This window comes from Sander vitreus, chromosome 4 (assembly GCF_031162955.1).
Source record: "Sander vitreus isolate 19-12246 chromosome 4, sanVit1, whole genome shotgun sequence".
NCBI classification, from domain to species: domain Eukaryota; kingdom Metazoa; phylum Chordata; class Actinopteri; order Perciformes; family Percidae; genus Sander; species Sander vitreus.
Genome location: NC_135858.1, coordinates 4,776,593 through 4,799,080, shown reverse-complemented (window position 1 = coordinate 4,799,080; position 22,488 = coordinate 4,776,593). Strand labels below are relative to the sequence as shown.

Here is a 22,488-nt window from a genome sequence, read left to right as displayed (position 1 = left end):
ACCTCTAACATAGAAATAAAATGGACCGAAAGGATGTTCCAATTAAAATCAACGTGGTTAGAGCAGTGGCTGTTTTTATGTGTCTTCTGTATAAACTTAGTAGTGGAGGTGAGGTTTTGCAGTAACAGCCGAACGAGCAGTGGAGTAGTAATGTTACGAGAAACAGAGAGCCAGCTGCAAAATGAGTCAAATTTAATAACTTGCACACACTGACCCTAACCCTTGTCACAGTGTATTAAAGCATATTGCTATCGTCAGATGAGTAACAATAACTTTGTTGGGCTCGTTTTCTGCGACTCGTGTGGCGTGGGGGCATAGCGGAGTTAGCAAGCTAGCTAACTTGCCAGCCGCTGGTTGGCTTGTTGATTCCATTGTGCTTTCATTCTGCATTAGTCACAGAAAATGAGACAAAAAGTGGGTCTGTGGTAGCCTGGTCCTACCAGACGTACATTTCATTTGTACAGAGAGTCTGGCCACTCTCCATTGACAAGTGTTAACTTCCTTGAAGGCAGGTACTCTGTTAAAGTTTAAAACTATTGGATCTGCCCAGAGCCAATCTGGTAGCCTGGCTCCGCCCTCCTACATACTGTCTGGTAGGACCCAAGGGGGTAAGCCTCTCTCCACAACGCGTACCTCCTATGGCGCCATTTTGATGCTAACAAGCACTCACCCGCCGTTAGCATTCCATTGACTGCCATTCATTTTGACGTCACTTTGACAGCAAATAACTTTACATCTGAAGCGTTTAAAGACTCTATTTGTCCATTGTTTATTTCTAAAGAAACATGACAATGTATAAAAGGCTCCATTACCTTGTATCTCACGTTATGTCTCCATAGCAGACGTTTTTGTAAAAATAGGATAACGATTGTGTCATAACCACGTGACTTACTGTCGCATAGTAGAGGAATTACTGTATAGTACAGAAGAAGCTCGCAGGCAGTTTTGACTTACATTAGCTGTTTAAGTTTAATTAATAATGTTAACTAGCATTTTAGTTAGCAATAATTAGCCTGTGCCTATGTTATCTCCTTACATATACCTACGCTCTCCGTCTCTGCAAGATTCGGAATGATTGAGATTTCTCTTGGCACAGCTACCAGAAGACTTACAACTTTCAGACAGGTTGCTCACATCATATCTACGTCTTCAAGCTCAGTTTGCAGCTGCACAGTAACGCTCAGCCCTCACCGGAAAAGTGCTTCTAATATACTTCACTGTTCTCTGTACAGAGCAACAGGGTCCATTTATTTAACTGTCTATGGTAGGACCAGGCTAACAAGAGGGGAGACGACAACAACTATCGGCTTAGCATCGCTAGCCTTAGCTAACTCCTTCACCACTAACGGAGCGAGCTGGAAAATCTAACTTTTCCCGAACCCCGTGGGGAGGAAGGCCACAACATCATGGTCACCAACAAAACTCAGCAAAGATTGTTCTTTCTTGGGCTTTAACGTCTGGATATTCTGCAGCGTTGCCACAACGGACCACATCTTTCTCCGCCGCCATTACGGAACTCGTCGAAGGTTACCGAACCTCAACGTCATCGTTCTCAGCCACTCTCTCTGTTCGCTGATTGGACCTGTTAAAATTTGGTCGGAGAAAACCCAAGACTATACCGCAAACCCAGACGTAGTACTGAAGGAAAATGACAATTGAGCGGAAGTATGTAGGAGGGCGGAGCCAGGCTGGGTCTGTGGTCCCTGGTGGAAAAATTTGCACTCATTCATTGTGTATCGAAAGTGACTAATTAGCTGCACAAAGCATGCCCTCTTCCTCCATAGACAGGTATGTAATATGATAGTTTTTTTATGCAATACATTGCAAGAAGTGGTTTTTACATTAATATATTAATTTGTTGTAGGCTAAAACAAAGCTAGCTAACTAGCATAAAACGTAAAATTTTATAACGGCCTTGCTGTTGGCTTATCCTGCCCCTGTATCCTGCCTCCAGGATAAAAAGTCAATACTAACAAGCTGTGCATGCATATCATGTTGTTTGGCGCCATCCTTTCAAAAGTGTTCTTTAAAAGTCGTTCCTCAGAAATCATGTTATGATACCCTATCCTCTTTTTCCCTTAACATGACGACTATGACGTGAGTTGTAGGATCAAAGGAGAGTCTTAAAATATGTTCTGTCACCTCTCTTTCTGGAGTGATTAAAGCGTCTTACTTTCCTCACATGCAAGAACTGTGATTGCCGCTTTACGTGGATTAACACTTGTCTAACTAAGCTGCTTTAAGACTTGGCAGACCTCATATGCCCATGGTCCCCAGCTATACTGCCCTGCAAAGGCAAAAGGCCTTTGTTTTTGGTTGAAAATTAGTTAATGATATATAAACAGTAACATTGAAAAGCCCAGGAGAAACCAAGGCAGAACACCGTAACACCAGTTATCGCTCTTTGACTTTGTTTTGGAACGCTCGAGTTAGGGAATAGGATAGCAATAAGTAAATGGCTATAAGTAATTGTAAAACAAAAATATATGTCATCACTAGATTTTATACAGGTGTTACAATAATGATTTCTTTAAATGGTGAGCAGCAACCAAATATTGATAATGTGGAAGTGAAAGAGAAGCGCTTGTCCCTCCCTCATTACCACCACTGAAGTGTCCTTGAGCAAGGCCCCCAACCGCTCCAGTGGAGCTGCTCAGTGGCCAGCAGATCAGACTGTGGTTGTACACAGGTCGTTGTTGCAAATGAGAAATTGTTCTCAATCGACTTACCTGGATAAATAAAGGTTAAAAAAGTTACTGCCTTTTGCCTTGGCGTGACTTCTCACTTTTTGGAGACAATACAAAAACTTCAAAATAGAGGTCAAAAATCAAAAAGTCAAGTTTGAGCTCAAGATTTGTTATGTAGATACATTTAAAAAAAGAAGTTGAATTGCACAGTTCTGTGGTGTTTGTCTTACGTAACTTCCCAAAATAATTTAATATCATGCAATGGATGTATCTCATGATATTAAGTGTCCCAATGTGGAATTATTCCTCTCCATCCAAAGTACAAGAAAAAAATGCTTTGAAGCTTAAGTCATCATTTGATACACATAGTCAGTGTTACTTAATATTACACTACTATAGTTAGAAATAGTAAGAAGTAGACAATATTGGCTATATCGGATATCAATGAAGGGAAATGATGGCTCAAAATTCTGTCTGTCTGTATATCTATCTATCTATCTATCTATCTATCTATCTATCTATCTATCTATCTATCTATCTATCTATCTATCTAATTACGATTTGTACAATAAATATCTATTGTTTAATTATTTATTTTTAGTAAATATAGCTAATTCCCATTTTAATGGAGTGGACGGAAATCCATTTGTAACAAGATTATTTGGCCATTTTGTGTCTTAAGCAGGACTAAGCAGGACACCTCTGCTAACCTAACCACCTAATCCTGTCAGAGGTCTCTGAAGCACAGGTATAAAAGCTAAAGTCAGATGTGGGACACCAGTCACCCAAAGAGGTTGCAAGTGACAAGAAAGGTCAACTGCTAAGGTCCTCCTTCTACGATCAGAATGGCAGAAGAGTGGGGAAAACAGGCATTTGCTGCCAGGCGGTACAATGAAGATACAACACGGAGTGGTGGCTTTGCTTACACAAACAGCAATAATACCCCAGGTATACTATTATCAGTTTACTTTTTTAATAATTCATTGACCCGAGCAAATTGCCATCATATTTTGTTGACTTTTAAAGCAACTATGTCACTATGGCTGAATTTTATAAACTTACAATTATTGTATTTGGTTATTATTTAAAATTTTTGTTTATGGAGTGACATAGTATGTGATTAAAAGACTTTCAACAGTACGTAAAACAACAGTACTAACAACTGACAGTATACATATGTGCTGTCTCTAAAATATATTGCATTTAATACCTTACAAAATAAGACAATGTGGGCCACCACGTGATTCTAAATTGTGTGACTAAATATAAGATTGCTTTTTTCTTTCAGGTCCCTTTGAGGGTCCAAATTACCACATTGCTCCACAATGGTGTTACCACGTTGCAACACTGTGGATGCTCATAGTGGTTGTCGCATCACTCTTCACCAACGGTCTCGTCTTGGTGGCCACGGCAAAGTTCAAGAAACTCCGTCACCCTCTGAACTGGATCTTGGTAAATCTTGCATTTGCTGATATATTAGAGACAATTCTTGCCAGTACCATCAGTGTATGCAACCAGTTCTTTGGTTACTTCATTCTGGGACACCCAATGTGCGTCTTTGAGGGCTACACTGTCGCATGTTGTGGTAAGTGATCGCTGTTCTTTCTCTTTGATTGGAAGGTGTTTGGAAAGAGAGTTTTCTTGGTGTTGCATATGTTATCAGACTAAAAGTTAAAGACCTTTACTTAGTATCCTTATTTTTTACACAGGCATTGCTGGTCTCTGGTCCCTCACTGTCATCTCCTTTGAGAGATGGATAATTGTGTGCAAACCTTTTGGAAACGTCAAGTTTGATGCCAAAATGGCCATAGCTGGAATAGTGTTCTGCTGGGTTTGGGCAGCGTTTTGGACTGCTCCCCCCGTCTTTGGATGGAGCAGGTAACCTGCTGTTTTTTTATCTTATAAAAAACTGATTTTGGAATTAATCAGTGGAACCGTATACTAAACATTTTCTTGCATCAGGTACTGGCCTCATGGACTGAAGACTTCCTGTGGACCTGATGTATTCAGTGGAAGTACAGACCCTGGAGTCCAGTCCTACATGATTGTTCTTATGATTACATGTTGCTTCATTCCTCTTAGCATCATCATTGTTTGCTACCTTGCAGTATTTATGGCTATCCATTCAGTAAGTTATCTTACCAGCAGTTTTATACTCTATATACAGTAGATCACAGCCTGGCATTATCTCACACTCTGTTGATTTGTGGATCACAGGTTGCTATGCAGCAGAAGGAATCAGAGTCAACCCAGAAAGCTGAGAGAGAAGTATCCAGAATGGTCGTTGTCATGATTTTCGCATATTGTTTCTGCTGGGGACCTTACACTATTTTTGCCTGCTATGCCGCGGCTAACCCTGGATATGCCTTCCATCCTCTGGCTGCTTCCATGCCTGCATACTTTGCAAAAAGCGCCACCATCTGGAACCCAGTTATATATGTCTTCATGAACCGGCAGGTGGGTACAACAGTAACATTGCCACATTGTTCAACTTGTCTGAATCGGATGTGTTTGCTTTAAATTTGTAACGTACTGTTTTATTTTTTCCTTATCAGTTCCGTTCATGTATCATGCAACTGTTTGGCAAACAAGTGGATGATGGCTCTGAGGTATCCTCATCAAAGACAGAGGTCTCCTCCGTGGCTCCTGCGTAAAGCTGTTGATGTTCTTTCTTTTGGAGAAAACAACAGAGAACCGAGAGAGAATTATGATTTGTACAGTAAATATGTATTGTTTAATTATTTATTTTTAGTAAATATAGCTTTCTTGCAAATGACAAAAACAAAAAAATAAATAAAAAGCAAATGAATCATTATATACGACTGGTCTTTTTTCAGATGAACATAAAAATATCAACCATAGTGAAAGTTTTCCTTTTGGTGACTTTTAATAACTACCAATGCAGAGATTGTTCATTACTGTTAGAACCTTGAACATTTCCCTTATAATTGGTGCTAATGTTACTGTTTAGTAAGAGACCATACTAACATTTTACTGTCTTGAAAGATATGGTTATGGAGCAGCTCCAGATTGTACATCTTAGAAATTCTCTAGTAGACATTATTGATACATGTAAAAATATATATATATATATATATATATATATATATAAATACATTTTATATGTTTTATATTTTTAACCGTAGGAATTATAAATTTACGGTTGTGTCTTTTAATGATTTTGCAATTTCCCTCAAAACATTCCATTATCATTTTCTTCTATAGCTGGTAGAGCGAAACAGCTCCCCTCTGTGCCCTGCATGGGTGGTGCAGTCCTGTCTGTGCTCTGTCTAGTGGCCAATAAAATGGTACGGACGCTCAAAGGAGGCCAGCTTTTCCTGGCATCCCTTAGAGAAAAACATTTTCAGTCAATCAGATTGAGGCTAATTGAGGAAATTGATTGAGGTCAATTCATTGTAAAGAAAAAAACAGGGAAGCCAGGTTGAACCTGGCTTCTCACCAATCACATGCCTAAGACCAGATGCGTAACTATGGTAATTGCACGTATGCGGCGGTGCCGGCTGGCGTCAGCTAACAGTAAGTTAGCAGCAAGTTTACACAATGGATGGCGATCTTGAGTTTCTTGCAAAAAAATTACTTCACTAAACTTTTTTTAACTACAACTGAAAGTTAAACAAAACGGTAGGCCTACACTGAAGCTGGATCTGACTCAGGGGAGAGCAAAGGGAAAAGCTCGATCTTTTTGTGATGGTAACTATAATAATGTCACATCAAAATGCTAACGTAGGGCAGACATAAAACAGGTTACAGTTCAAGTGGATACCAACATTAATCATGAACTATAAGGGTTTACAAAGTGAAAGTAATCTCTGTAAATGCTAGATTCTACTGACGAGCTCTAAACATGTATCTAAGCAAACTACGTGACAATACTCAAACATATCTCACATACAATGCTCAAAGGAATCTAAACATATAGGAATTACTCTGAACAACTCACTTTTCAGCAATGACGCACACATCACACACAACTGTTGTCTCCCTCTTGCTCCGCTGCTGCATCTATCTTGAGGTGATGGCTGGAAATGCTCATACTGACGCATGCGCACAAGCGCGGCCCTTCCAACAAAGCCGCCCCCAAATTTGTGTCCAAATTTGTGCCATGGAAAGGCCGCCTATGTTCCATCTGGATCATCAGGGTTGTCGTCTTGGTCTGGGATCTCCGGCAGCACAATCAGGCGGGTGATAGGTCGGGTGTAAACTCTGCCCTTTATCTGCACTTCGACAGTCTTCACTCGGCCATCAGGGCCTGGAAAGACCTTGGTCACCTTTCCTATTGGCCATAATGAGCGTGGTAACTGGTGGTCAATTAGTATCACTACTATACCGACTTCGACATCTGGAGAAGGATTCTTCCACTTCCCTCTGGTCTGCCGCCCAGGCAGGTAATGTTTGATGAATGCTGTCCAGAACCTGTCTGCCAACACCTGGGAATGTCTCCATCTCCTCTTGCCCAACAGTTCAGATTCCGGATAAACAACTTGGGGTAAGGAGCCATCTGGCCGCCCCATAAGAGGGCAACTAGGCGTTATCGGACCAGGATAAATAAACCCAAACTGAACACGAAGTCCGCCATTTTGAATTGAATTAGTGCGATTTTGGCCATTTCCACGTGTCATACTTTAACAAACTCCTCCTAGAGATTTCATCCGATCAACTTCAAATTTGGTCTGTACCATTTTAAGACCTTAAAGATGAAAAGTTATTAAAAGAAACACTTTTCGTCATAGGGCGTGGCCGTGGCGGGGTGGCCATTTTGTGCTATTCGCCATCAAAACAGGAAGTGGGTGTAACTTGAATGTACATTGTCCAATTGGCTCGGAACTTTTCAGGATTCATAAGAGTCCAACCCTGAGGACAAATAAAGGCCGATATTTACTTAAAGTCATAGTGCCCCCTAGTGGCAACAGGAAGTAGGCCTAAAAGACAAGGTGCTATACTTTAACGAAGTCCTCCTAGAGATTTCATCCGGGGGACTTCAACTTTGGTCTGTACCATCTCAACACCTTAAAGATGAAAACTTATTAAAAGAAAAACGTTTCGTCAAACGGTGTGGGCGTGGTGTGGGCTGGCCATTTTGAGTGTTTAGCGATGAACAAAGAAATTGTTGTAACTTGAGTGTACGTTGTCGTATCTGCCCGAAATTTCTCGTGATTGATAAGGATCCAGGTCTGAGGACATCTACAGGCCAATATTTACTTTTGGTCATAGCGCCCCCTGCATAGCGCAACAGGAAATGCGCCTTATATGACAAACTTATAATGTGTAGTCGACATGTGATACTGAGCCGCCCCCTATACTTTAACCACGCCCACTTACTCAAGCCATGCCCCCTTTCATAACATTTGAACCGTTTAAGGTAGAGTCTTGTGTGAGGTGTCATTGAACTCAGCAGAGAGTTCCTTCTTCATTGGTGATGGTTTGGCCCGCCCCCCTATGCATAAGCCACGCCCCCTTTCATAACATTTGAACCGTTTAAGGTAGAGTCTTGTGTGAGGTATCATTGAACTCAGAAGAGAGTTCCTTTTTAATTGGTGATGGTTTGACCCGCCCCTATAAGCCACGCCCATTTTCACAGCTAATGAACTGTATGATGTAGAGTCTTGTGTGAGGTATCATTGAACTCGGCAGGGAGATCCCTTTTCATTGGTGACGATTTGTAGTGTCTGAGTGCCGCGCAAATGCACGGTCGTAAGGAGCGGCGTCCGCCAATAACCCCGACACACGCAGTGGCGCGAGGGCCCGTCCATCGCTGCTTGCAGCTTTAATATTTAAATTAAGTTTGGTTATCTTACAGACTCAGACTAAAAACAACTAGCTAGCCTGCCTGGCATAGTGCATCAAACCATACCACTATCTGCCAAAGGAAATAAAACCTTAATACACCCGTGAATAAAACACAAGCTCGGCAGATTTGTCTCATACCCAGCTAACATTATCTAGTGCGGGTCACACTAGCTTCGCACACGGACCAGAATCAGTCAGCACCGGGGACCCGGGTAACAATCTATGGCTAGCTGCTAGCTAGCTGCTACTTGAAGAAAACGGCAGCAGCTAATATTAGACCCAGCACCGGAGGTCTGATCCCCATGATCTGATCCAGAACCGCCTGTGACTCTCCGCCACATCAGCAAACTCAACGGCAGCAACAGAATATTTGCTGGGATCAGACCTTAGTGCTGTCACTGCCCGATGTGAGTCGAGTGTAGTTGTGAGTTGCGCATGCTCAGATTTAAAAGGTTTACGGCATAACGCCAAGGGATCCGGATCCGGCTAACGTTTTAGCTATCTATGATTGTTTGATTGCTAACGTTAGCTCAAAACGCCATTCAAGTGACAGCCTTTGTTGTGTTTGATAGCTAACTTGTAGCCAGCAGTGACCAAACTTCGTTATGTAGGTTCATTTTTATTGTACTGACATTACAGAAGTCTGCCGTTAGCAGGTTCTTGCAGGCTACTTCAGCCTCTAATGTAGAACTGATATCAGGGATCATGCCGTGAAGATGTGATGCCTTATGCTAAAAAATAAATTACTGCTATGTAATGTATATCTCATTATTCTGTGGCTAACAGCAAAACCGATCTGCATGAAATCTGGACTAGCCTACCTTTTTAAATTTTTTTATTTAGGATTCAATTTACAAATATTCAGTCATCACAGTCCATAAACATAAAACTATACATAAATAAGTGCAAATAATATAATATGAAGGTAAGTATGAAAATAATAATTTAAACAAAAAAGATAAATAAATAAAGAAAGACAAATTTGCTAACTTCATTAATGCTATTGACAGCAGGAGTTCTTAATTAAATAATTTTGAGTATATATCAGTTATTGAAATACGTTTCTTATTTGTTACCAATTTAAGAGACACTTAAGAGGTTTACAATATTACATAAATTTCTATCTTTACATTCAAAATAGGTTGGTCTACCCTACCTGTGTGGGGCTAGTGAGGAGGGGGAGCGTCATTGTCACAAAGTGACGCATGCGCAACTCACATCTGCACTCAACTCACATCGGGCAGTGACACCGCTGTAACAATAACGTTAATGTAACAGGAACTGAAAGTGTGTGGGGTCATGTTACATAATGCCGGTACTAAGAGACGGAGAGTCAGAGGGAGGCAGGGAGAGGGAAATAAATAAATGGGACATTTTGAAATAAAAGTCTGCTCAAGCATCATCAGAGTAGGGTTCCAAAGCATAGACTGTTAATATTAATATTAACAGTCTATGTTCCAAAGTCATTTTAGCCTGTGCTGAAAGCAACACTGGTACACTGGCGCTGTTGCATTAGAAATGACAACATCCGGTCTTTGAATATGAAAAAACAGGCCTTTTTTCATTTCTATTTTCTAGTGATTTTATTTTTTGTTATATGAAATAGAAAATGAATATCAAAGCATATTTGTAAAAACCTCTCATCCCCTTTTGATCAAGAAAAGCAACAAAAAAAACAGCTTGTATTTCAATTTCAAATTTTGTTTTCCAATGTTCATACAAATTAAAAATTAACTGGAAAACTGCTCGTTTTTCATCAGTTGTTTTTTTGTTATTCATGTTTCCGTTTTAACCCAACAGCAAGAATACGGTCTTATTTTTCTAATGTGCATAATCATTGAAAATCCGATGGAACAAGAGGTCTCGTTTTTGTTTTGTATAATGTCCTAATGGGCTTATGTGTTGAAGATCAAAAGTGGCTCGTATCAATGTGGCGCTGGACCGGAAGTAACATTAACGTGTCAAAATAAAAAGTGTGTGATAACTGTAGGCTTAACTGCAAGAAGAACCAGGCACTTTAACAATTATTGATGGCCTTTAGCTTCACATTAGGCTAAATTTAGCTATTTTGTTTTTATATAAAGTATTTAGTTGAGTAGCAATAATGAATAGGTTAATGTGGAAACTCCCCTGTTCCATATATTTTACTCCATTGAAAAACATATAACGTTAGGCTATATAAAAAGTCACCAGCAGAGGTCCCCATCATCCGCTACCAAGGTTATAAAATGGACATTGTTTTAAAATAGTAGTAGGCTAATAATAGTTTAAAATTACATTTTAAATGAAATCTACATCCTATGATTACGTGTGGCATTATTTACTACTTTTACTGTAAATCTACCATCAGTTAGTTAAAAAGGCATCTAAACCACTGTCTTTAGATAAAAGGGCTTGATTTTTGTGGCAAGTCTGCACTTTAGCTGCCATTGAACATTTGAATGTGATGAAGAAGCTGCCATGTTGCCTTCTCTCATCCTGGTGTGGCCTCCTCCTTGGGCCCTACTGGACTGCAGTTCATGGTGAGCAGGGTAATCCTTCTCGCTGCTGGGCCTGTATCATCCAGCTCATATGTTCAGTGCTGATACAGAAGTGGACCAATAATAATTGATAATAAAGGCTTGCAATATGTAACTTCAACAAATATCTGCTTCATGCAATTTGGTTTTAATAAAGAACTACCATACCATACAGTGCTCGAATTATCTTTTTGTCTTCAAGGGGGTCTCTCAAAACCCCGCACATAGCCTAACAAGGCTATACAATTAAATAGCCTAGGCGCGAGTTTCGCTTTTGCGCAGTATATGCGCACGGTAGGCCTAGGCTATTATCTTGACACACGCACACAACAGAGAGAGAGATTTTTTTTTTACAGAAATGAATTCCGTTTAATTAATTTCAACATATTATTGATTGATTCATTTCAATTTTGCAATACAAAGAAATAGACTAAATGATTTAGTCTGAGTGTCATTCTCAATTTCATAATGAAATAAAACGTAATTCATTTGAACCAGACCACCGTCTCAGATAGCCTCAGTGTCAAACACAATAATGCATGTAGTCTTTAACTTATACACAGGGAAAATGCACTAACTGGCAGAAATGAATAAAGCCATTGCACAGCAAAACTATGTTCTGGTCTTATAATGTACACGTAGTGATAACAACACCTGGCTGTTCAGTCGTCTCGTGTGTTGAACCGTGGAAATAAATAGACGAACAATTTTGGAATTTGCACTGAGATGTTGTCGAGTAGCCTATTCACTGAATATTCCGCCGTCAGAGATTGCATTGTATTGCTGACAGGTGTTTCAAAATATCTGGGAACTTTTCCAGAGCTCTGAATGGCAGAGGATAGCTACAGATGTATTTATTTAAGATGTATTGGTGGTATTTACCTCAAAAGCACATTAAGCTAAAAGCAAGGTGACTTCTTTGGACTTGCGAGTGCTGTCAAATCAATCGCATGCGGTTCGCTCACGTAGCCTAGTGGTGTGGTGGTGAAGTGCAGTCATGCTGCGTTCATGAGCGTAGGGTAGGCTCAGGTCTACGTCCCGTAGTAGCCTATATTTTATATTTTAATTTAACGTCTTTAATGGTAAGAGACCACACAGGGATGGATAATGAGCATTGTTTAAGATTAAATTACAATGCCACATATGGCAGACACCTTCAGATATGAGAGACCCCCTCAGATTTTTGACTTTGTTGCTTTCATGGGAGCCGGTCCTCACTCTATGGGAGCTCGGCTCCCTCTGGCTCCCACGTAATTCGAGCACTGATACCATAATCATCTGACTTTTTGAAAGTCTACAAATATAACAGGAACTGTATTAACATTGTCTGTGCTGTATTTGTTTAACGAAGGGTTATAGGATGATTCAGACAGCACAGTAGGCCTCCTTTGCTGAATCAGATTTGCCACTTAAGTCCATAGCACCATATGATATAACATAAACATGCACCAGACTCTGTGTGCATGTGGATGTACTGTAAACAAAACTAAGAGAGAAAAACAAAAGGTCCAAAATGTAATTTTAAACTATTATTAGCCTACTACTATTTTAAAACAATGTCCATTTTACAACCTTGGTAGCGGATGATGGGGACCTCTGCTGGTGACTTTTTATATAGCCTAACGTTATATGTTTTTTAATGGAGTAAACTATATGGAACAGGGGAGTTTCCACAATAACCTATTCATTATTGCTACTCAACTAAATACTTTATATAAAAACAAAATAGCTAAATTTAGCCTAATCTGAAGCTACAGGCCACCAATAATTGTTAAAGTGCCTGGTTCTTCTTGCAGTTAAGCCTACAGTTTTCACACACTTTTTATTTTGACACGTTAATGTTACTTCCGGTCCAGCTCCGGTTGATCTTCAACACATAAGCCCATTAGGACATTATACAAAACAAAAACGAGACCTCTTGTTCCATCGGATTTTCAATGATTATGCACATTAGAAAAATAAGCCTGTATTCTTGCTGTTGGGTTAAAACGGAAACATGAATAACAAAAAAACAACAGATGAAAAACGAGCAGTTTTCCAGTTAATTTTTAATTTGTATGGACATTGGAAAAACAGGAAAACGCAGCTCATAGTTTTGTTTTTTCATTTTGGTTTGAAACGAAAAACGGATTATGTTTTAGTACCCTGACCCCCTGCCTTCCACTTCCTGTTAATACGTCTTTTTATTTTGGAATTTTGAATAGAGTAGGCTACTGAAACGGCAGTTTCAGAGAATCTAAACAAACTTTCGAAATGGTAGACACGTAGCTTTTTAGTACATTATTTTTAAATAATGTGTTTTACCAGCACTTTTGTCACTTTTGGTACCAGCACTTCGTTAGTGCTTTCTGATTAGCCTGTGTTTAAGTATTGAAATAAGAGGATGTTGCAGCCCGCCGTACGGGTTGAGCAGAGGCTTCACAGTTTGACATGCAGCGGGCATGCGGCCGCACACCAGGCCGCCGGCTGGTGTTGCTAAGAACTTACAATGTATAACTATTATCAGACAGGCCCTCGCGGCCTCAAAACACTACCGGCCCACGGGGAAATGTCCTGACTCTCCCGATTGCCACTCTGCTACTGTGAGAAAATATGAAAATCAATCAATCAAATCAATACTTGGAATTACCATTAAAACCAATGCCTCTGGGTTTAGGCCATCATGGGTCAGCCGCTGCAGGGAAATGCAAAGGGAAAACAAGAGTCTTCTGGTCGTTACAACATCCCTCAACAACATTTGCACACAAATCTTAGAATAGGATTATTACCTGATGTGAAGTGAACTCGATGAGTAGCAAAGGTGGACTCGGTTCACTTTACACCAGTGTAATAATTTAATACACATGCAGACCACCTGCTATCATACAGCGAGTGCATAAACGAGTTCTGCTAGTAGTGAACTTTTACCAACCACGAATAGTTCAGAACTAGCGGAATTCCAGACCTACCCATCGAAACATCACAGCATTCATGGAAATATATATCAAGATAAAGAAAGCAAAACACTCTCACCAAGACATTAGTATTAGCTACTTCATAAACAATAATAGAAATTCTGTTATTTAGCCTACTAATATTATTTAAGACATATTTGGAAATAAAGGAAAAAAGAAGAAACCTTTACAGATTTCTTTAGTTTCAGGATCCATCCTCTTCTTGATGTGCAGTCCTTGTCCGACATGGAGTTCTTATCAAATCTGCGAGCCAGGTAGCCTATTTGAGCAAGAAGGAGAATTAAGAAAAGCACAATTAACAGATTAAAATTAACTAATACATTAGCATTTGTTAACCTATGCTCTGGGATGTACTATTGCTGGAAAGATTAAAGTGCTACGTGTGAAATGCCAGATTTAATTACTCAGATTTAATGTTAATCTGTTTTGTGAAAGAACCTGATGTGTCTGTATAATCTGATTTGGTATACTGGGACATGAGAAATCTTCACCTAGTTCAAAGCAGATCTGATTAGAGGTTCAACACTTAGAGGGGAGAAACTGATCAACAGCTGCTACTCTACAATGCCTTCTGCAAGACACATTGATATAGTGTCAATTTTATCAATAGCTATGGTTACTTGGTACAGAGGCTCTTGACCAGGCAATGAAGGGCATATCTGTTTTAAAACAACCTTAATAATGAATGATAAAGTGAATAGAAATACAGTAGATAAAAGATCCACAATTGAAGCAGGAACCTCCATTTTGAGTTGATTTTGGCGGCCCCTGTGGAAAAAAGGAGTAGTGTTTCCATGAGCACCCCTGGCTCGTGTTGTAAAGATCTTGATCTGGTTAGTTCATGCATTTGTTTTGGAAGCAAGTAAAAGAAACCTCTAACATAGAAATAAAATGGACCGAAAGGATGTTCCAATTAAAATCAACGTACCACAATTGTCAGAGCAACGGCCGTTTTTATGTGTACCGTTGCCATCGCAACGGACTAACTTCTGTATAAACTTAGTAGTGGAGGTGAGGCTGAACGAGCAGTAGTAATGTTACAAGAAAAAGAGAGCCAGCCGCAAAATTTGTCAAATTTAATAACTTCCACACACTGACCCTAACCCTTGTCACAGCATAGTAAAGCATATTGCTATCGTCAGATGAGTGACAATAATTTGTTACAATTTGCTAGCTAACTAGCATAAAACGTAACATTTTATAATGGCCTTGCTGTTGGCTTATCCTGCCCCTGTATCCTGCCTTTAGGATAAAAACTCAATACTAAGAATCTGTGCATGCCTATCATGCTGTTTGACGCCATCCTTTTGAAAGTGTTCTTCAGAAGTCGTTCCTCATAAATCATGTTTCTATCCTCTTTTTCCCTTAACATGAGGACTATGACGTGAGTTGTAGGATCAAAGGAGAGTCTTAAAATTATATGTTCTGATGTCACCTCTCTTTCTGGAGGGATTAGAGTTGTCTTACTGTCTTACTAACTGTAATTGCCGCTTTATGTGGATTAACACTTGTCTAACTAAGCTGCTTTAAGACTTGGCAGACCTCATATGCCCAGGGTACCCAGCTATACTGCCCTGCAAAGGCAAAAGGCAGTAACTTTGTTTTTGGTCGAAAAATTAGTTAATTTTAATTAGTTAATGAAATTAATATTTTTGGGACATTCAAGACATCCTTTATCATGTGGATAAGTATCTTGATTCAATTTCATTGTTTCTTGAGAAAATAATGGGTTGTCTTAACAGTAACATTGAAAAGCCCAGGAGAAACCAAGGCAGAACACCGTAACACCAGTTATCGCTCTTTGACTTTGTTTTGGAACGTTCAAATTGAATTAGGGAACAGGATAGCAATAAGTAAATGGCTATAAGTAATTGTAAAACAAAAATATATGTCATCACTAGATTTTATACAGGTGTTAGTATAATGATTTTTTTAAATGGTGAGAGGCAACCAAATATTGATAATGTGGAAATTACTGCCTTGGCGTTACTTCTCACTTTTTTCAGACAATAAAAGTACAGTAACTTCAAAATAGAGGTCAAAAGTCAAAAAGTCAAGTTTGAGCTCAAGATTTGTTATGTAGATACATTTAAAAAAAGAAGTTGAATTGCACAGTTCTGTGGTGTTTGTCTTACGTAACTTCCCAAATTAATTTAATATTATGCAATGGAAGCATTTCATGATATTAAGTGTCCCAATGTGGAATTATTCCACTCCATCCAAAGTACAAGAAAAAATTGCTTTGAAGCTTAAAGGAGAACTCCGGCCAATTTTCACGTTAATTTTGATATATATATATAAATATATATATATATATATATAAATATGCGAGTACTCGCCATAAAAACGAGCCAAATTGGTGCTAGTAACACAGAGTTGCTGCAACTACGTGTAGAGCTCTCACTTAGCTAAAACGGCAGTTTTGGGGGCATTTTCTAAAGAGTGCCTTTGTGCCTCTTAACAGACACAAAATGCAATTAAAATGTCTGTGCAACATGACAACAAGACTCAGACATTGTTTAAATTCATCTACACTGTCTCCTGCCAGTAGCTACCTTGCCCTGCTAGCTGCTAGCTGCCGTCAGGGATGAGTGTGTTGTTCAGCCCGGCTTCTGTGATAATCATTATGCAGCAGTTCCGTGTGTATTTGTAGCATATATATCCTTTTTGTGTGCGATCGATCTGGCGTTGGTGAGTAGGAGACTTGGAGCAGCTGCTTCATCTGCCTGTGGCCCCTCTGTCTCGTTCTTTCCAACTCTTGTGAGGCTAGTTCTTCGTTTGTATACTTGGGTTTGAATAAATAAGGACGACCATCAAACTTAAAAGGCTCTTCCGTGTGTTGTATATCTGCTATATTCTCCATAGTTACGTTACTCCAAGCTTCTTCCCTTGTGAACACCTCCGCTCTTCACACACTAAGCTCCGATCTGCACACTACTGTTTACCTTTTCCTGCTACAACTGAATTCCCACGAGACAACGCGAGGCTACAGCTAGCCTTCAGTAACGCTATTACTGTGCAAGCCACAGGCATCATTTATCCCGTTTCCATGTAGTTAGATAGTCACTGATATGGTCATAATCACTACAGTGCTCAATTACCTATTTTTGAGTGCGAAATAAACTAGAATTTTTCGCCGCGAAGGCATGATCTGTCCTCTGGAGGCAGGGCTGGACTGGGACAAAAAATCGGCCCTGGCATTTTTGGCCCAGGCAGCCCACACCCACCGTGATTGGTCAGACACAGTCCCGCCCCTCCTCTGAGAGACCTTGGGTTCCGGAAGTAAATTTCCCATTCACTTCTCCCATTGACGTCTGGAAAAATCTGTATATAAAGAGTTTTAGACCATGCCTTAGGCTAACCAGACGGTACGTGACTCATAAGCATACAACGTATAATTTCAAGTAAAAAAACGAACAGAAAATCCCAAAAAAGTCAAAGGTACAAGACTGTGTACATATTGTCATTTCAGAGCGAAGGAACTACTCATCCCATAAACTAAAGGAAGCTACGTTAGTTTAGCTAACAGCTAATTTGGCTAACTTCTAGCTGAGAATGTAATAACTTTAAAAGACCCTCAAAATAAAACCTCAAAATAACCGTTACATATATAACGGCTGTTACGTCAGCTGTAGCCGGCTTTACCCAGTGTTAAGTTTGAGTTAACGTTATTTTAGACTGAATTAAGCTGTCAGCTAGCGGTTAGCCTGATTAGCTGTTAGCTAAACTAACGTTAGCTTCCCGACAGAGGCTAACGGCAGAAGCGTGGAACAGATCGTGATTCGTGCAGTGTCGTAAATCCTCGTGACAGATCGTGCAGGCAGCACAGATCGGGTACTGACACCCCCCCCCCTTCCCCCTCCTTACCAGCATGAGTTCCACCAATCAGAGGCATCACTGTGGGATTGTGGGATTGTTCAGGATTGTGGGTAATGAAGTACTTATCCAAGACATCGCAAATAAAAGACATTTATCTCAAAACAAGGGTAGTGCCCCATGATTTGTGGCGTCTATATGAGCATGTACAATCGCTGAGTCATGTCGGCATGCTGGTTTTAAGTCCATCATCGACAGTTACGATTTTATGGCTTATACTCCAATTTGTCAATGAAGAAATTGCATTGTTGCAATGCATTGCATTTTTACTTCCGGAACCCGCTGTCGGTGGGACTGTTGAGCTCTATTCCCTGCAGACAGTCCTCTTAAAATATGCGTGCGTTCTATGATATGAGTTGCCTAGTGTTCTGCGTTCATATGATAGGTTTGGATCCTTCAAGAGGGGTCTCAAGACGTATCTGTTGATCTTACACTTAAATAATTAATTAATTCTTAGAGTTATGATTTGTATATTTATGGTATTTCTTTGCAGCCGTGAGTGGGAAAGGGGGTTCCTGGATTTGATTGGGTCAGGCCAGTGTCAATAAAGAATGCCAGATGGCCAGTCCAGCCCTGTCTGGAGGACATAGCCAGACCACCGGGCGCTCTGTTGATTCTTATCGGCAGCGGGAGGCGAGGACGGCGGGGACAAAAGACAAAGCAGAAGCAAGGATGCCGGTTTGGCCTGCTAGCCTGGCTAAAGGTCGTGACACACTAACCCGATAATCGGCCATCGGACAGTCTGGTGAGATCAGTGACTCAAATCTGTTCCGTGTGTTCCATGCTGTCGTCCGTTGGAGGGGGCATTGGCCTTCATTCTGGCCGATTTGACAGATTCAGCAACTGCATGGCCTATTTCTCACTTAAAATGTTTTCAGAAACTTTCGGTGAACTATTTTAGTAAAATATGAGATCGTATTCTGAACAAGCCGCCATGACAGTCTGGCTTTGAATTTCCGGAGAAGCCAGACCCACATGACGCGTTCGTCCAATCAGCAGTTTTCATTTTTGGGCGACAACACAGATTAGCGCCGCCTACTGTTATGGAGACGTATTACGTCTTGTTGCTTTGGTGTGTTCTGAGGCACTTTTTTGACCAACTCGGGGAGACTGATCAATCCAACTGCCTTTTCTGCCGAGGGTTGGCCGTCTGGTTGGTATGTCAGGGGCTTAAGGGAACTATCACACAGATCGCCACTGCCAATTCTCCTACTCACCAACGCCAGATCGATCGCACACAAAAAGGATATATATGCTACAAATATACACGGAACTGCTGCGTGATGATTTTAACCGAAGCCGGGCTGAACAACACATTCATCCCTGACGGCAGCCAGCAGCTAGCAGGGCAAGGTAGCTACTGGCAGGAGACAGTGTAGGTGAATTTAAACAATGTCTGAGTCTTGTTGTCACGTTGCACAGACATTTTAATTTCATTTTGTGTCTGTTAAGAGGCACAAAGGCACTCTTTAGAACATGCCCCCAAAACTGCTGTTTTAGCTAAGTGAAAGCCATTGACATATATAAAATGGACCAACAGATCCCGTTGCTCTGGACGGAGACCAGTGAAGGATATTAGAAGCACTTTTCCGGTAAGGGCTGAGCGTTACTGCGCAGCCTCCAACTGAGCTCGAAGATGTAGATGTGACGTGAGCAACCTGTCTGAAAGTTGTAAGTCTTCTGGTAGCTGTGCCAAGAGAAATCTCCTTTTCATCATTCCGAATCTTGCAGAGACGGAGAGCGTAGGTATATGTAAGGAGATAACATAGGCACAGGCTAATTATTGCTAACTAAAATGCTAGTTAACATTAGTAATTAAACTTAAACAGCTAATGTGAGTCAAAACTGCCTGCGAGCTTCTCCTGTACTGTACGATAATTTCTCCACTGTGCGACAGTAAGTCACATGGTTATGACACAATCGTTAGCCTATTTTTACAAAAAGGCTGCTACGGAGCCATAACGTGAGGTACAAGGTAATGGAGCATTTCATACATTGTCGTATTTCTTTAGAAATAAACAATGAACAAATAGAGTCTTTAAACGCTTCAGATGTAAAGTTATTCACTGTCAAAGTGACGCCAAAATGAATGGCAGTCAATGGAATGCTAACGGGAGATAATGGCTTGGTAGCATCAAAATGGCGCCATAGGAGCTACGCGTTCCGAGGAGAAGCTTACCCCCTTGGTGAGAGCTCTACACGTAGCTGCAGCAACTCTGTGTTACTAGCACCGATTTGGCTCGTTTTTTTTTCTATGGAGAGTACTCGCATATTTATAGCGATCAAAATTAATGTAAAAATTGGCCAGAGTTCTCCTTTAAGTCATCATTTGATACACATAGTCAGTGTTACTTAATATTACACTACTATAGTTAGAAATAGTAAGAAGTAGACAATACTGGCTATATCAGTTATCAATGAAGGCAAATTATGACTCAATTATGTCTGCCTGTATATCTATCTATCTATCTAATCCCATTTTAATGGAGTGGACGGAAATCTGTTTGTAACAAGATTATTTGGGAATGTTGTGTCTTAAGCAGGACTAAGCAGGACACCTCTGCTAACCTAACTATCTAATCCTATCAGAGGTCTCTGAAGCACAGGTATAAAAGCTAAAGTCAGATGTGGGGCACCAGTCACCCAAGGAGGTTGCAAGTGACAAGAAAGGTTTACTGCTAAGGTCCTCCTTCTACGATCAGAATGGCAGAAGAGTGGGGAAAACAGGCATTTGCTGCCAGGCGGTACAATGAAGATGCAACACAGAGTGGTGGCTTTGCTTACACAAACAGCAATCATACCAGAGGTATTATCATTTTACTTTTTTAATAATTCATTGGCCAGAGCAAATTACCATCATATTTTGTTGACTTTTAAAGCAACTATGTCACTATGGCTGAATTTTATAAACTTACAATTATTGTATTTGGTTATTATCATATCTAAATTGTGTGACTAAATATGAGATTCCTTTTTTTCTTTCAGGTCCCTTTGAGGGTCCAAATTACCACATTGCTCCGCGATGGTGTTACCACGTTGCAACACTGTGGATGTCCGTGGTGGTTGTCGCATCACTCTTCACCAACGGTCTCGTCTTGGTGGCCACGGCAAAGTTCAAGAAACTCCGTCACCCTCTGAACTGGATCTTGGTAAATCTTGCATTTGCTGATATAATGGAGACAATTCTTGCCAGTACCATCAGTGTATGCAACCAATTTTTTGGTTACTTCATTCTGGGACACCCAATGTGCGTCTTTGAGGGCTACACTGTCGCATGTTGTGGTAAGTGGTCGCTGTTCTTTCTCTTTGATTGGAAGGTGTTTGGAAAGAGAGTTTTCTTGGTGTTGCATATGTTATCAGACTAAAAGTTAAAGACCTTTACTTAGTATCCTTATTCTTTACACAGGCATTGCTGGTCTCTGGTCCCTCACTGTCATCTCCTTTGAGAGATGGATAATTGTGTGCAAACCTTTTGGAAACGTCAAGTTTGATGCCAAAATGGCCGTAGCTGGAATAGTGTTCTGCTGGGTTTGGGCAGCGTTTTGGACTGCTCCCCCCGTCTTTGGATGGAGCAGGTAGCATGCGGTTTTTTTATCTTAGAAAAAACTGATTTTGGAATTAATCAGTGGAACCGTATACTAAACATTTTCTTGCATCAGGTACTGGCCTCATGGACTGAAGACTTCCTGTGGACCTGATGTATTCAGTGGAAATACAGACCCTGGAGTCCAGTCCTACATGATTACTCTTATGATTACATGTTGCTTCATTCCTCTTAGCATCATCATTGTTTGCTACCTTGCAGTATTTATGGCTATCCATTCAGTAAGTTATCTTACCAGCAGTTTTATACTCTATATACAGTAGATCACAGCCTGGCATTATCTCACACTCTGTTGATTTGTGGATCACAGGTTGCTATGCAGCAGAAGGAATCAGAGTCAACCCAGAAAGCTGAGAGAGAAGTATCCAGAATGGTCGTTGTCATGATTTTTCGCATATTGTTTCTGCTGGGGACCTTACACTACTTTTGCCTGCTATGCTGCGGCTAACCCTGGATATGCCTTCCATCCTCTGGCTGCTTCCATGCCTGCATACTTTGCAAAAAGCGCCACCATCTGGAACCCAGTTATATATGTCTTCATGAACCGGCAGGTGGGTACAACAGTAACATTGCCACATTGATCAGCTTGTCTGAATCGGATGTGTTTGCTTTAAATTTGTAACATACTGTTTTATTTTTTCCTTATCAGTTCCGTTCATGTATCATGCAACTGTTTGGCAAACAAGTGGATGATGGCTCTGAGGTATCCTCATCAAAGACAGAGGTCTCCTCCGTGGCTCCTGCGTAAAGCTGTTGATGTTCTTTCTTTTGGAGAAAACAACAACAGAGAACCGAGAGAGAATTATGATTTGTACAGTAAATATGTATTGTTTAATTATTTATTTTTAGTAAATATAGCTTTCTTGCAAATGACAAAAACAAAAAAATAAATAAAAAGGAAATGAATCATTATATACGACTGGTCTTTTTTCAGATGAACATAAAAATATCAACCATAGTGAAAGTTTTCCTTTTGGTGACTTTTAATAACTACCAGTGCAGAGATTGTTCATTACTGTTAGAACCTTGAACATTTCCCT

General features: G+C 40.3%; 1 protein-coding gene and 1 pseudogene across 1 annotated transcript; both read left to right on the top strand.

The window, feature by feature from the left end:
• Positions 1-3,532: 3,532 nt before the first annotated feature.
• opn1lw1 (opsin 1 (cone pigments), long-wave-sensitive, 1) lies at positions 3,533-5,341 on the top strand. The gene is made up of 6 exons (XM_078247818.1): positions 3,533-3,635; positions 3,976-4,272; positions 4,397-4,565; positions 4,650-4,815; positions 4,905-5,144; positions 5,243-5,341. Exons 1-6 carry the CDS (start codon positions 3,533-3,535, stop codon positions 5,339-5,341), a joined length of 1,074 nt encoding a protein of 357 aa, XP_078103944.1.
• A 15,206-nt stretch (positions 5,342-20,547) lies between these two features.
• On the top strand, positions 20,548-22,196 carry LOC144516485 (red-sensitive opsin-like; annotated as a pseudogene).
• The last annotated feature ends 292 nt before the right edge of the window (positions 22,197-22,488 follow it).

Bases quoted from the DNA above. Each gene is read 5' to 3' on its own strand.
- opn1lw1 (XM_078247818.1), top strand. From the start codon at position 3,533: ATGGCAGAAGAGTGGGGAAAACAGGCATTTGCTGCCAGGCGGTACAAT. The intron at 3,636-3,975 runs GTATACTATTAT...TTTTTCTTTCAG, and splicing joins AAACAGCAATAATACCCCAG to GTCCCTTTGAGGGTCCAAAT. The intron at 5,145-5,242 runs GTGGGTACAACA...TTTCCTTATCAG, and splicing joins ATGTCTTCATGAACCGGCAG to TTCCGTTCATGTATCATGCA.